We start from the raw sequence: 15,374 nt of genomic DNA, 5'->3' as shown, positions 1-15,374 counted from the left end.
GGATAGTAAAAATGCTTTGATTTTTAATACCTGACCGTAGGTATACTTGGAATTTTCATAAAATGTTTATTTTATCATTTTCTTTAGATGATAAAATATTCAAAATATTTCGACTTCTTTTGAGTTATTTATAGATATTTGAAATTTGAATTTTTTTTAGTTTTTTATTCTATATAATATAAATGTCAATACTATTTTATTCATTGGGTCAAAAATCTTGAAATGGAATATGTAGGTACATGGCTTCTCATAAGTATTTTTAGTGCTAGTTGATAAATATTAAAAATCTACAAGCACAATATTATTTATAGGTATTTAAAGTTTAATTTTTTACAAAATCTAGAAAATTTTAAAATTGTTTTGTAGTAAGGAAATTTATAGCTAAGGATTGAAAATGTAAAACAAAGATTATCATAAATAGTTCATACTGTAACCAACAAATCTAAAATATATATAAACACAGTTATATGTTATAAATATTTTAAGTTCAAATTTGGACAAAAATGCATAGGTATTATTAAAACCAAAAATAACAGACCCACTTGTAACCTACTGTACAGCAGAGCGACACCAACTTTTTAACAATTTTAATTGTTTTGAAACCAATACATTCATATAGCTGTGCTCTAAAATATTATACAATATAATAATTATGGATCTTTAATATAGAGTATTATAGAAAAATATTAAATATATGAATTATAAAAACAGTGATAGATTGGGACAATAATTACTATAAAGCACCCAGTGGCGCAAATGCCCAGGTGCAGGGCAGCATATCAAATGTTTTTTTTTTAGAGCATAGTGTCATACCTATTTCATTTTTAATGAATTTACTCAGTGTTTTTATTTTTATTTTTCAAGTATCAACATCTGAGCTAAAGTAATTTTACAATAGGAAATATAATGTAGGTAGTCTGAAATATATAAGGTGATAAAAAAATCTATTATTTTAGTGTTATTTTAATATTTATAATATCAAAATCAACATGTTCATAATGATAAAAGGGAGGGATAGAGACACATTAATTTAATCTGATTTATCAGGGCCATATTAATATGGATTATTATATTTAAATCTAAAAAAGGGTTCATTCAGTCTTTTTTTTTTTCAGATGACACCATGCAAATAATGCAATAGCAGTAATTCCTAGACTAATAAATTACAATAATAATTACTGTAAAATATAATGGATTTGTATAAAGATATAGTTTTTGAAGTATTATTAGTTTCAATAAGTAAGATATTTCATTTTTTAATTTTTGTTTATAATAATTTTAAAATGAACAAACCTATTTAATCATGATGATTTTTAATAATACAGTTAGTTATGGCGTACGTCATTTTTTATGTTTAATTTTTTCTTCTAATAGTTGGGTTATTGGTTATGGTAACATCATCTCTTGAACCTATTTCGAAAGGGTTTTTTTTGCGATGACGAGACAATTAAATATCCATTTAAGACATCAACTGTTGGAAAAACATTCTTATGTCTGTTTTATCTACTTCTACCAAATGTTTCGGTGAATATGTTATATATTTTTTACAAAAAATTTAAATAATTTAAATTTATTCATAATTTTTGAAGCTATTGAATGTTTAGTCTTAAAATAATATTAATAGGTAGTTTTATAATTTAATTTATTGTTAACCATTCACATTAAACTTTACTTAAAATATAGGCCATAGGGTCAGTAGAATTATTTTTATTTTTACTTAAGAAGACGCCACGCCCGCATGTATTACCTCTGTCTGAAAAGTGCGTAACATAGCAAATTTAAGCTCAACAGATCACGTTTAGCTCCGTTAGTTTCAAAATTAGAGTGAATCGACCTACTATGAAACTTAATGGTATGAACATTATCTATGTTTCATGAGTTCGTTTTTTACGATTATTTAGTTTTTAAGGGAGTTATGAGCATTTTTAATTTAAACTATATTATATACCTATGCATTACTTGCTAATGGCATAACTAGCATAATTTGCTATGTTACGACCTCTTAAGACCTGCATGCGTTGTCTCCGTCTTACAAATGCACAATATAGCCAAAACTGTTTTGCGTGGGACAACTCTATGCTCCCTCTGTATTTTTAGTAGAATAAAATTACCAAAATTCCACATCGCATAGGGAAGAACTTTATCTGTGTTGTAGCGTTTTTATTATTTGAATACCATAAATATATTCTGTTAAAGTTAACAGTTTGAGAACATTAGTTTTTTTTTCGTTTTATATTATTAAAAAATTATTGGTAAGTGCTTTTAAAAAAACAAAAATGCTACGACACAGATAAAGTTATTCATTATGTGTTGTGGAATTTAGGTAATTCTACTATAAGTGCAGAGGAGCATAGTTTTCCCTTACTAAACAGTTTTCGCTATGTTGTACATTTGTAAGAGGGAGACAACGCATGTGGGTGTAGTATCCGCTTAATGAAATATATTTTGTCATTGGATGTTTCTACATCATAGTATTAAACTCAAGCCTGGTCAAAAACAAGTTAAAAAGTTAAAGTAAAGTTATTTTTAAACTTTTTTAACTTAACTCTTAAAAATTTAATTTCCATTAACTTATAATCAAATCCAAGTTATGATCATTTATAAATAATCAAATAATAAATATAAGTAATACAATTATTATTCATGATACATGTTGCATAAACATTTACTTCTTATTATTTTAAACCATATTACTGGCTATTTATAAATTTAAAAAAATAAATAAATAAGTTAATTGTAAGTTTCCATATAACTGTTAACTTCACTGAGTTAAAAAAAAAATTAGCATACCTAACTAACTATACACTTTTTAAAATATTTTCTATCAACTTAACTTAACTCAATTAAAAATTATCATTAACTTTTCCAGATTTTCTTAAACTACATTACTTCAATTTTATTTATTTTTATTTTTAGTTCTACGGTTTAATTTAATAAAACTATTACCTGTTCTTTCCATTAAATGGCATTAGAATAAAACAGTACAATCCATTTAATATAAACATTTTAATCTTGTTAAATATTAATATATTATACAATATACATTACATATTTACATATTCTATATTTTGGTTATTACTTTAACATAATTATTTTATATTTATGAGTATTTTTGAATTTTAGATAAGTTTGAAATATTACTGGACCATGCATAAAAACATAGAAAGCCTATATGTAAATATAATTTATTTTTGGTTGGGTGCTGGATTAGCCCAAATTACAGTAAATCTGGGAAAATATTACACTGGGCGTTTAAGACCTCACTTTTTTCATGTGTGTAAACCAAGTATTGATTGTACATCACAAGATCAATTCATTTCAGAATACACATGCACAAATCCAGAAGTATCTTTATCAAATGATTCAAGGTAAATTACTTGAACAGTCCAAGAAAATTAAATATTTCACACTGTACCTATAACAAATAAATATGTATTTAACTGCATATTTCTATTGCATTTATAAAATTATTTCAGGGCATCTTTTCCATCAGGCCATGCATGTTTAGCGTTCTATTCAACAGTATACACAATTGTAAGTTGTAAGTAACTTAAATAACATAATAGTTGTAACAAAGTAATATATTATTTGCTTATGTTTAAAAGTTGTACCTACACAATTATAAGAAGAGTGTAGCATGGGTTATTATTCAATTTGCATTATTTATATCTGCATGGTATACAGCTTTAACTAGAGTCACTGATAACATGCATCATTGTACTGATGTATTAGCTGGTTCAATTATTGGTACATCCTTTGCTATTTTAATGGTAAATAAAATATATTATATTATTAATTATTATAAATTATAAAAGTATTTACTCAAAGTAAAAAGTTTTATTTTAAATAGATGTATGAAGTGAAGACACGGATATCTCTAGAAAACGTTAATGCAGACTGACATGAAAATAGTTCATTATAATTTTTTTTTTATCATATGTTTACAGCACCAATGTTAAATATTATTAATATGTAATCTGTCATTGTCGAGTTGAGCTAGTTGCTTAAGAAATCCATTGTTAGGTCGTATGTCTCTTGCTTTTTTTACTTTTTCCACTGCTTCTTTAGCTCTTAATCCTTTTTTTATCATTAAATAAGCAATTGTAATTGTTGCAGATCTTGAAATACCCATTATGCAATGAACCAAAACTTTACCTACAAATATGAATATAATATGAGTTTTTACTCAATTTAGTTATAACTAATCTAATATTTTAAATTAAATTTTAGTAATAATTAATAAAAACTAACCTTTTTGTGATAGAGCGTCATCTATAAAATTTGATACGCTATCAAAATATTCATTTATTGCAACATTAGGATCATCACACAAAGCTAATCCCATGTATTGAATATTAAATGGACGATAAAACTTTTCATTTGTATCAACCATACCAAACCCAATGCCTTGGGCTGCATTTACTACATGTGTAATACCCAGTGACAGCAATAAATTAAGATTTTTTGCGGTGTTCCTATAAGAAAAATACGAAGACTTTACATGTTTAAATAATTACTTCATCAAATGTATCTACACTTACCAATCTCCAACATAAATTTTTGGACAAATTTCATTATAATCACATGTTGATATATTTTTTTTTTTAGGAGGAGGTTGGGTACGTAAAAGAACAGCTTGTAGGTCCTCAAAAGTAACTTCTTTTATTGGATCTTTTTTACGAAACTTTGCTAGTAAATATTCCATTTTTGACAACAAAATATTTTATAATACTATGGTTTAATCAATTGATAATAGAAATTACCTATAAAATAAAACAAAAACTATCCATAAAAATGAAAAATGATTTATTTTATATACATGTATAACATCGATTATTTGTGTGTATTCCTTTCCGTATATCTGTATGTCAAAAATTAACTGTAAAATATCATAATCATAAAAAACTAATTTATTTTGGAGTTAAATATATAGATTATCTAGTTGGTAAATAATTATCTATTGTAAAATTTAATAGTTCATATATTCTATGGACTATGGAGCTATATTTTTTAATAATTAATTTACTTTTCAACAAGTTGAACAACTAATCAGTGCTTAAATATTATTATAGTACAAATACATATTATAGTTTATAGGTACAGAGATAATTTTTAATCCAAACGAATATATTATGATATCAACTAATGTGCAACTATTCTACGTTATAAAAAATGTATTATAATTTATAAATTAGGTATATAACCAAAACTAAACAAAAAAATTAAACATTATTACCTGTATATAATTTTTTGAAAGTAGTTAAATGATTTCAGTTTGAATTTTTAGTCTTTGAACCAAAAATTGATTCATACAACAAAAAAATTGAGGTAACATTAATAAGTTGATATAACAACAGCAAGGCTGGGCATTAACGAGTTAATAAGTTAAAGTTAATTTTATTTTAACTTTTTAACTTAACTAGTTACTTTTGATTAACTTTTCATTAACTTAACTGTTAACTTACTTAATATCTTTTATAATTAACGTGAAATTAACGAATTAGTTTTTAGTTCTAAGAAGTTAAGTAAATTTATTTTGTTTTTAATTTTATTATATTTCACTATTTCAGTCTATTTCGTTTTCATGTCAAAAAATATTTACCATGAATTGTTTAAAGTTAAAAATTTATATCATTAGAATCTAACTTATATGGAAATACTGTATAAAGTATAAACACTAGTTTATAATTTAGTTCTGGGTTGGAAAAAAATTAAGTACGCTAGCGTTGTATAAACAAATTAACTTTTTTCAACTTTATAAAAAGTTAACAAAAAGTGTATATTAACTGAGTTAACCTATAGTTAAATCAACTATTAACTTTTTGTTATTGGTGCATATTAACTTAACTTAACTGAGTTAAAAAAAATCATTAACTGCCCAGCCTTGAACAACAGCAATTTATTTTATATTTGCTATATTTATTTAAGCTATAATCAACATCATTTTTTTTATTTTAAATTAAATCTATCCTATAAGATTATCCAAGTATAAGATACATATATATATATATATATATATATACAGGGTGATTCACTTAACATGCTCAACCCCATTGTTTTTTTAAAAATTATTCAAATTATAATTTATGGAATTTTTTAATATACTCAGAAGATTTTTTTCAATTCTTATAGTTTTTTGTACTATTTAAGGAGTGTCATGTGGCAACACAAATTGCTGTTTTTTCCAAATGAGAACCACCTTTACAACTGTAAATTATTTACTTGATCATTAATCTGAAAATTTCAATTTATCAGAATCAAATTTGAACTAGTAGTTTTTGAATAATTTAACTAGGGTTTATATGGTTATGATAATAGGTTTGGAAAATATGGGGGTTATAGTAATTTAAGAATGTTTGTTAATAATATTATACTATCGACATCAGCAATTTGTAAAAATGATCCAGCTATAATAAATACTAGATCCAATATTACATCTATTTCATATTTTTGTAAACAACTTTTAAGGACTATTATCCTTAGAATAAACATTTTAATAACTTATAAACTATTCGTTCAAATTTTGAATTAAGTTCATCAACATTTCCAAAACAATTCTCCACTAAATAATTTACAGTAAAAAAAGAGGGTTTTCATTTGAAAAATAGAAGTTGAATCACCACAGGACACTCATTAAAAGAACAAAAAAAAAATACGAATTTGAAAAGTAGTTGAGTTTAATATTTAATAACTAAGAATCAGAATTTAATTATATAATTATTAATGAAAAAAATGAGAGTGAGTATCTTTGGTGAATCATTCTGTAGTCTGTATTTATGTATAAAATATAATATATGACAAGTATGAAATAACATCATTATATTATTAAATATTAGCTTGAGAAAATGTTTTTATTATGATTGGCAGTAACGATTATATTCAAAACAATTTCTTATGTTAAAAATAATTCAAAATTATATTAATTTACATTCATCGAGAGCCTGAAAACTATACATTTTTCATCAGCTTTATGAGGCAAGTTCATAACATCATTAATTAAAAGTATGTAATTTAAAAAAATTAATCTTTGAAAAACTAGTAAGAAGATACAAATTACCTATACATTAACTTACTTTTATTTTGGCTTAACCACGTATACATTAGATACTAATTACTCAATCATATATTTTACATGAGCGATAAAAATTAAAAACATAATTATTGTAAATCAAGCATTATAATTATAGTAAATAGCTTCTTCTAGAAAGATTTGATATATATCATAATTATACATCAAAACTTTCTAGGTTCTTCTGGAATGGGCTATTATTTTATTTAAAAAGGTTGATATTAAAAAACAAAATGTAAGATACCTACTCTTTAAATTGTTTGTTTATGACTCGTAACAATAACATAGTGAATTTTGAAACTGAACTATTTTTTTTACGTTGAAATATTCCTTTGCTTGTATAAACATGCAAACGTTTTAGATTATACCATAATTGACGATAATTAATGTGGATATTTTTACGACATTGATCATAATATGTACAACCGGTACGGGATATTAAATTACTGCGGACATCCGGTTATCAGATATGGTTGTCAATAATGGATTATGTAGGTGTTTATTAAGTATATGGGGAAACATAGAGAGTCAAGTTGTTTTGCTTATAATCGACGTAAATTATGAGCGGCACGTCGAACTACCGGATGAATGTCGTGTACAGCTCTTTATCACAAATTATCGCGCACGTTAAAATGTCAAATCAACGTTGTTTGATATTATAATTAAAATTTAAATTGTTATTATCCTCGTCCGGAAAAATAATAACAACAAAGCAAAAAAGTGAACTGGCCTCGAGCAGCTGCAGCGGTAGCCGCACTGCCGCAGCCTACAGTAAAGTTTGCCTTTTTGCACCTATGTGATTCTACAGTCAGCCCGCGAGTTCGTGTTTGATAAAAAAAAATAAAAAAATTATGATATTACATTATTACCCACGATTTAAGATAGTTGTAATAACTAATAGTTGTATACAACATATTTACAAGGTTGTAAAATAGTACTATCATAGAACAATATTGAACTATATAATATTTGTACTATATGGCACTATCTTAAATCGTGATAGAAATAGATCGCATTGTTATCTACTTACCGTTTACCACGGTTAGTTAATTCTTCAATAGAATAGATAACAATACCGAACGAACGTGTGATAAGTGAAGCCCGAACCTGCTCACCGTTTGGCACGAGCATGACAGTTAGCGCTTTACAGGATGGTTCCGTGTCAACCGGGAGAATAATGAACTATTGTCATTTAGTTCTTTATTCTCCCGGCTAACACTGAACAATCCTATAAAGCGCTAGCTGTTATGCCAAACAGCGATAATCCATGCGGACTCGGAAAAACATTGATAAGACCTTTCCGTTCCGTATCCCTGTATCGTATCTTAATTCGTGGAAACCTATTCTGTAGTATCTCTTTGGTGGTACCATAGGGTAAATAGAAGCAATAACTTATATCTGTATGGTTACACACACACACACACTCCCACACACGTCGTAAGATTTACGCTATACGCATGTACTTACTAATTATTATGAGCGTTGTGCGTAGGTGTGCGTTTTAAGAGAACATGAGGACGTTTTAGCGAATACCGATACGGCGACGAGTGACGATGATATGCCGTCCTACGGATGATGACTATTGAAAATTATTGTAGGACGTACCTATTTACCAAGAATAAGAAATCCAGTGTAAGATGTGAAGTACCTATTGCTTATTATTTTATTAGTAGTAAAAAAAAAAATTTTATAATGTTAGGTGGTATTTAATCACAGGATTATGAGTGTAATAATTCTAGTCATGACTGCAGTGATACAATTACAATCGTAGTAATAATGAACATGTTATCGTTAAATTATAATTAAATTAAATTAAAATATATTTAAACAATAAAAAACAACACAATGTGTTTGGTGCTCAAGTATGTGTTTATACTATTATGGCTTATGTACACTTTCGTCTCAATTATACTTCTATTCAGCAAGGGACTATTACTGCACAGAGATGTGTTGCCCAACAAGTCCATCTGCGAAACCGATGTTGATTCTCTTCAAGAGTTGACACAGAATTGCACAAAAACCAATACAAAAGTGGTGATGTTAATTATTGACGCCTTGCGTCATGATTTTGTCTTTCATTCTGAACAGGACATGCCGTATACGAACAAAATCACAGTGTTCAGGGACATATTGGCCAGTTATCCAAAACAGTCAAGATTATACAAATTTATAGCTGATCCCCCGACCACGACTATGCAAAGATTAACCGCTCTCACTACTGGAAGTTTGCCTACTTTTATAGATGTTGGTTCAAATTTTGCAACTGAAGAATTACTGGAAGATAATGTTATTGATCAGTTAGTGAATAATGGAAAAAAAGTTGTATTCATGGGAGATGATACATGGGCAAATTTGTTTCCAAAAAGGTTTTACAGAAATTATACATATCCAAGTTTTAATGTTTGGGATTTGGATACTGTTGATGAAGGAATCAAAAAAAACTTATATCCTGAAATTGTAAAAGACGATTGGGACGTGTTAATTGCTCATTTTTTAGGAGTTGACCATTGTGGTCATAGATATGGACCAAATCACAAAGAAATGGAAAGGAAGCTTAATGAAATAAATGTAGTTTTGAGGTGAGAAGTTTTCTTAGATCTAATTGATTACTCTATTTATTACTGCTTACCAAGCCTGGATATATCAATATATTTCTTTAAATTTCAGAGACATATTAAAAGAAATTCTTGGTCGTGAAAATATCATGCTTTTTGTATTTGGTGATCATGGAATGACATCAAATGGTATGTAAATCTATCATTTTTCCATCAAAATAAGTGTTAATTAATGTTTATGTAAATTACTATGTATTTTTAGGTGATCATGGGGGAGAATCTGAAAATGAATTAACATCTGCACTTTTTGTATTGTCATCATCTCAAGAATTACAACCAAAAACAGAAAGTGATATAAAACAAGTTGACTTAGTACCTACTATATCAACATTAATGGGTGTTCCTATTCCATTCTCAAATATTGGCTCTCTTATTAAATCAGCTTTACCACAAAACTTTCATTTAGTCAATAGTATTTGGAGAAACGCTAAACAGATTAATGATTATCTTACTACTTACTCGTTACAGAATGATGAACTTAATGATAAGCATATTCATTTTATTAAAGATACATTCAAAATGTTAGATATTGAACACAACACTTTTGTGAAAAGTTGTGAAAATTTTATGCAATTAAGTAGAAGAGCGTGTGAAGAAGTTTGGATCCGTTTTGATGAAAGTTCTATTTATAAAGGTTTAGTCCTAATGTTTGTATCATTATATTTCAGTTTCTTACTTGTTGGCTCATCTGCTTTAGATCATTATGATAAAATCACTGGAAAACAAGTGCTCATTATGTTTTCTATAGTTGTTCCATTGAATTTAATCGCATTTCTATTTTATTTTTATAAGATAATTCATATAACTGTCGTATTTTTTGTTACTGGGTTTATAGGCACTATTTTTCTTGCTATATTTTGTGTAGCTTGTTGGTCATCATTAACACAAGACTTTCTTAATACACATAAACCTGATAAAATATTGATACGTATATTTACTGTATTAACTACTCTTGGATTTTTTTCTAATAGTTACATTATTGAAGAATCATATGTATTGCATACATCATTTGTTCTTTTACTATGGTATCTAGTTGTCAGATTTAAATTAGAAAATAGAAAAACATGGTTTCGTAATAAAATAAAACCTAAAAACTTTTCACTTAAACATTGGATCACATCATTAAACTGCAAAGTTGTGTGGTGTTCAATTCTGCTGTGTATTATATTGCGTTACTCTCATTCATTTTGGAAATGCCGCGAAGAACAAGGATGGTGTTTTGAAGATGGAGCTCAAACCAAAACCGGAAATTCAATAATTTCCATAATTCTTATAGTAATTTCTGTTACTGTTGTACATAAGTCATTGAAATGTTCTGGAAACCTAACTGGATGTTCTTTAAATGTTTATTTGTCTTCAATTTTGCCAAAAATATTTACTGTACTGTTGTCTGTCCATTGGATATTTGATTCTTCATTTCAACGTATGAAGCATACCATACCTTATGTAGCGTACATACCAAATGTTATTGTATTATTAACTGTAGTACTAATAATAACATTATTTGTAAGCCCATTACTTGTACATTATGTGGACCTACAAGAAGGAACAGCTAATAATCAATCAGAGAATTTTTACCAACTGGTTCTCAGAATAGCAAAAAATATTGTGAAAATGCGGTTAGGTCCACATATTCAAGGTTATCCTATAGTATATGGACTTGCCACAGTTTACAGTGCAACATTTCTGATATTTTCAATATTGTTATGTATTTTTGGAGGGTTGCTATTTGGATATGTTTATGCAGTGTCAGTAGTAATCATGATTATTTCCATCTGGATAATGGCCATGATTGTTTCGGTCATAAGGCATAATCAATGTACCAAAATCAGTTAGTATTTATGTGTAATTTTTTGCAGATTGTTCATTATACTTCTATAATATTTATTATTTATATATTATCTTTTTAATTTACCAAATTCACAATGCAAATTAAATTTACTTACTTACATAGTAGCATATGAACATTTTGTAGGTACATATTTTCTGATATTTAGTATATAACTGTGTACAATCAATTTTTAATATTTTTATAGATGAATTATATACTGTAAGCTGGTTGTATATTTTGCTGTGGACTCTATCATCATCATACTGGTTCTATGGTACTGGACATAATTCTTCTTTTCCTGCAATACATTGGAATGCTGCATTTGTGTTACAATCAAATGTAGAAAACAATACATGGCTTCCTGGATTTTTTATTTTAGCAAACACATTTTTTTCACACGCTGTTCATGCATTTTTATTACCGGTAATTTATAGAAAAATAATATTAGTTTTTTTTTTATGTATATTCATTTGATTTTACAATTATGTGGATTTTTTGTGTGTGTGTGCGTACATCATAAGTAGTCAAAATAATTTTTCGATGGGAAAGTGAATTTAATTGGTCTGTTCCATAGATCAAAATTTAAAATTCCCAGTGAATCCAAAAGCGCCATGAAAAACAAATAATGAAATTAAGAAAAAACGGGAATGTTTACGATAATAAATCGATTTTCGTTTTTGGTGTAACTCTAAAACAAACTACCGTAACGATACATGCAATTTTCACTGACTGTTTATGTTAGCATTTTTTTATACACCACACAGTTTTCAAAATATTTTGGCTTATTTTAAGCTATTTACGAACATTTTCAGTTTCCAATTTTTTTAGTTTTTTTTTCTATAATTGTCAATAAAATTTTATTTGTTGAGTTAAAAAGCTTAAAAATTGAATACAAGGCTCCTAATTTATTTTTAAAATGACAGTTGAAAAATATTAAAAATACATAGTCACAATTTTTTTATAAGCTTATAATACGTAAGAATCACGAAAATGTGCAAATTATTTAGTTAGAAATTCATAAAAAAAATTTCTTTTTAAATCTAAGATTTGAAAAATGAATACAAGATTCCTCATTAGTACCTTTATATAAAAAAAAAAAAATGTCCACTGGAAAGTCAAATTAAATTTTCGTGAACATTTGAAGTTAAAATTTTTACAACATTGATTATTATGAAATACTCAATTTCTCATGTAGACATTTTCTTATTTTTTTTTTTTTTGAGCCTAAGCTTGGCAAATATGGCCATTACCTGTATTTTTTGTTTGTAGGGGAGGAACGGTTGGTTGAAACACATTTGTATGTGTGGCAAGAATTTATTGCTAAAAATCTGGGTTGGTCGCCCATCCGGGATCTAACAACTAACGCCGTTAAATACACTCGGAGCGTTTCCGCAGTTGAGTGTACGGACCGCGCCACACCAATCCACTTTCTTATTTTATTGTAATTCAAAAGCGAATAACCGTAAATACTTGAAATTTACACCATATGTTTATTTTATCATTTTCCACACTTGATAAAATTTACAAAATAGTTTGATTTATTTTGAGCTGTTAATTAAAGACATTTTAATTTTTTAATTTTTTTTGTTTTGTTTTCTATATGTAACATACTGAACAGCAGAACTACTTCCACTTAAACGCATTTTTAAAATTAATTTTAGTATGCCTTAAAATAAACTTGTCACTTTAAATACATAGAAATAGATTTCCACAGTGGGACATAAGAATGTATGTGGGAATTTAATTTTCTTAATAAAATTTTAATTTTTAACGCTGTTTATAAATTCATAATTAAACCTAAAAACTAAACAATAATTAATCAAAATATTTATTCAAAAGTGTATTATACTATTTGTATAATAATAATATTTTTGATTATAGCTACTATTAATATGTCCATTTGCTATTCATGGTGCTTGGTCGGGAAAATCATTGCCTCCCAAAGATGAAGATGAACAAACAATGGCTAGAGGTGAATTATTATTAGCTGAAAAATCAAGACAGATGATACACGGCTCATTTGATTTAACTGCTAAATATATTCTCGCTAATTGTTTTAGGGTAATTATTAAATAAATATTACCAACTTTACTTAATTATCTACATAATTTAATTATTCTTTTTTTCAATATTAGGTGGCTATGGTCATGGCAGCAGCTACTATTCATTCCCGTCATTTGATGATGTGGAAAATTTTTGCTCCAAAATTGATATTTGAAGGAATAGCATTATTTATAACATTGCCTTTTTCTTTTTTTGGATTTCTTCTTATGTATCGTGTAACTCAACACATAAATGTGTTATTTGAAAGAATTATGTCACAACACTCAAATTAATGTTTTTTTGTACATTCTATGACTGTATAATATCAAGTTAAAAAAAAAAATTAAAATATGTTTTAAACTTTAGTTAAAATAACTCAAATAATTTAAGAAATCTTTTTTAAAAATATACTAAAAGTAAATTAGAAATATCATAATCTTACATAATATCTTAGTATTGCAGTTCATAGTTGGTACCATTTATTTATAGAGCTTGACAGGTTTATCACATTTCACGTGTTTAATCTTGTTTTGACGTTTTGTATTAATTTTTACATTTTATTTAGTTTTAATATGTAAGCCATGACTGATTGTAAGTAGATTTAATTAAAATCATTCTTTGAGTAGTTATGTTTGCATTGTTTTTTTATACATTTATAAGATTGACACTAAATACAATTCTATAGTAATTGCGCCCAAATGTATTGGTCTATAGTAGCTTCTTTTAATGACTGATAATCAGTTCTATTGCTCTAATGTCTGTACGCATAATCAATTTATGTGTCACATAAGACATGTTAAACTAATAAGTCTTTTCCTAAAACTTTTTTTTGTCTTACCATGTGTTAAGGTAATTTTTTGTTTTAGTTTATATAGTTTTGATTATCTCTTTTCTGTTAATATTAGTTCATGTATTTTTCTTGCTGCCCTAATTTTATTTGTGGTTCTCTACCGTCTCCACTATCATACAGCATTATTTTTTAAACCTTCCTTGTATGAACAATATTTAAAAAAAGGTAATCCCGTTAAACACACAGTTTTGAATTCCAATAAATTATTTTTTAAAATAGTCTTATGTTTTATATTACATTAAATATTTAATAGAAATAACAATACTTTAGTTGATAATTAATAGTTATTTAAGAAATATATATACTAACTGATCAAATTAAAAGATTAAATAATTGTGATAGTTGAATTTTGAATCTTATAATTTATTGATTTTAAATAGATGTTTTTTTTCTTTTTCTGTGAATACTTTTAGGTAATAAAAGAGCTTTTAATAAGAAATAGTACTTTCCAAGAGTTAAGTTTAGATTTTATTGCTTTCACAACAATGATACACCACTATCCTGTACAGAGATAAATGAATATGCACAACACCTATTTTCTTTATTATATCCTGGTTAAATGATAAATAATTAAAAAATATTTATATTTGACTTGTGTTTATTACCAGCTGTTTTCTGTTTAAAATTATGTTATTTTTTTTTTAATTGTTTATATAATGTCTGTAGGTGATAATCTAACCTTGACATTTATTATTTATACAAATTAACTAAAGTATAATGATTAGAACTATATATTATTTTAACATTGGCACATAGGTTTACAAATTTACAATTGTCTAATAATTAAAGAAAATAAATCAGTCTCAATTGATTTCAATTTATAAAGGTCAATTATATATATTTGAGTGAAATAAATATGGAATGGTATTTGATGAGTTTTATTACATTTTTTAAATGCTGCAGAGATAGGTAGGTTATAAAGTTTTTTTATTAGTATTTTCTTATATTATATTGTTTTAATAAATT

General features: G+C 26.5%; 3 protein-coding genes across 3 annotated transcripts; 2 read left to right on the top strand and 1 right to left on the bottom strand.

The window, feature by feature from the left end:
- The first annotated feature begins 903 nt into the window (after window positions 1-903).
- On the top strand, window positions 904-3,991 carry LOC132948124 (putative phosphatidate phosphatase). The gene is given in 7 exon segments (XM_061018448.1): window positions 904-1,239; window positions 1,375-1,418; window positions 1,420-1,524; window positions 3,124-3,368; window positions 3,477-3,534; window positions 3,606-3,770; window positions 3,851-3,991. Coding segments are annotated over 7 exon segments (717 nt in total). The 5' UTR covers window positions 904-1,190; the 3' UTR covers window positions 3,902-3,991.
- Window positions 3,899-4,705, bottom strand: LOC132948125 (dual specificity protein phosphatase 3). Its single transcript, XM_061018449.1, has 3 exons — window positions 4,542-4,705; window positions 4,252-4,475; window positions 3,899-4,155 (listed from the first exon to the last, which is right to left on the bottom strand). The coding sequence occupies exons 1-3, from the start codon at window positions 4,703-4,705 to the stop codon at window positions 3,956-3,958; spliced, it is 588 nt and encodes a 195-aa protein (XP_060874432.1). The 3' UTR covers window positions 3,899-3,955.
- Window positions 4,706-8,367: 3,662 nt separating this feature from the next.
- Window positions 8,368-14,187, top strand: LOC132948123 (GPI ethanolamine phosphate transferase 3). Its single transcript, XM_061018447.1, has 6 exons — window positions 8,368-9,648; window positions 9,737-9,813; window positions 9,887-11,515; window positions 11,721-11,938; window positions 13,397-13,576; window positions 13,651-14,187. Exons 1-6 carry the CDS (start codon window positions 8,915-8,917, stop codon window positions 13,849-13,851), a joined length of 3,039 nt encoding a protein of 1,012 aa, XP_060874430.1. The 5' UTR covers window positions 8,368-8,914; the 3' UTR covers window positions 13,852-14,187.
- The last annotated feature ends 1,187 nt before the right edge of the window (window positions 14,188-15,374 follow it).

This window comes from Metopolophium dirhodum, chromosome 7 (genome assembly GCF_019925205.1).
Source record: "Metopolophium dirhodum isolate CAU chromosome 7, ASM1992520v1, whole genome shotgun sequence".
NCBI classification, from domain to species: domain Eukaryota; kingdom Metazoa; phylum Arthropoda; class Insecta; order Hemiptera; family Aphididae; genus Metopolophium; species Metopolophium dirhodum.
Note: the sequence above shows the minus strand (reverse complement) of the source record. Positions and strands in the feature narration are given on the sequence as shown.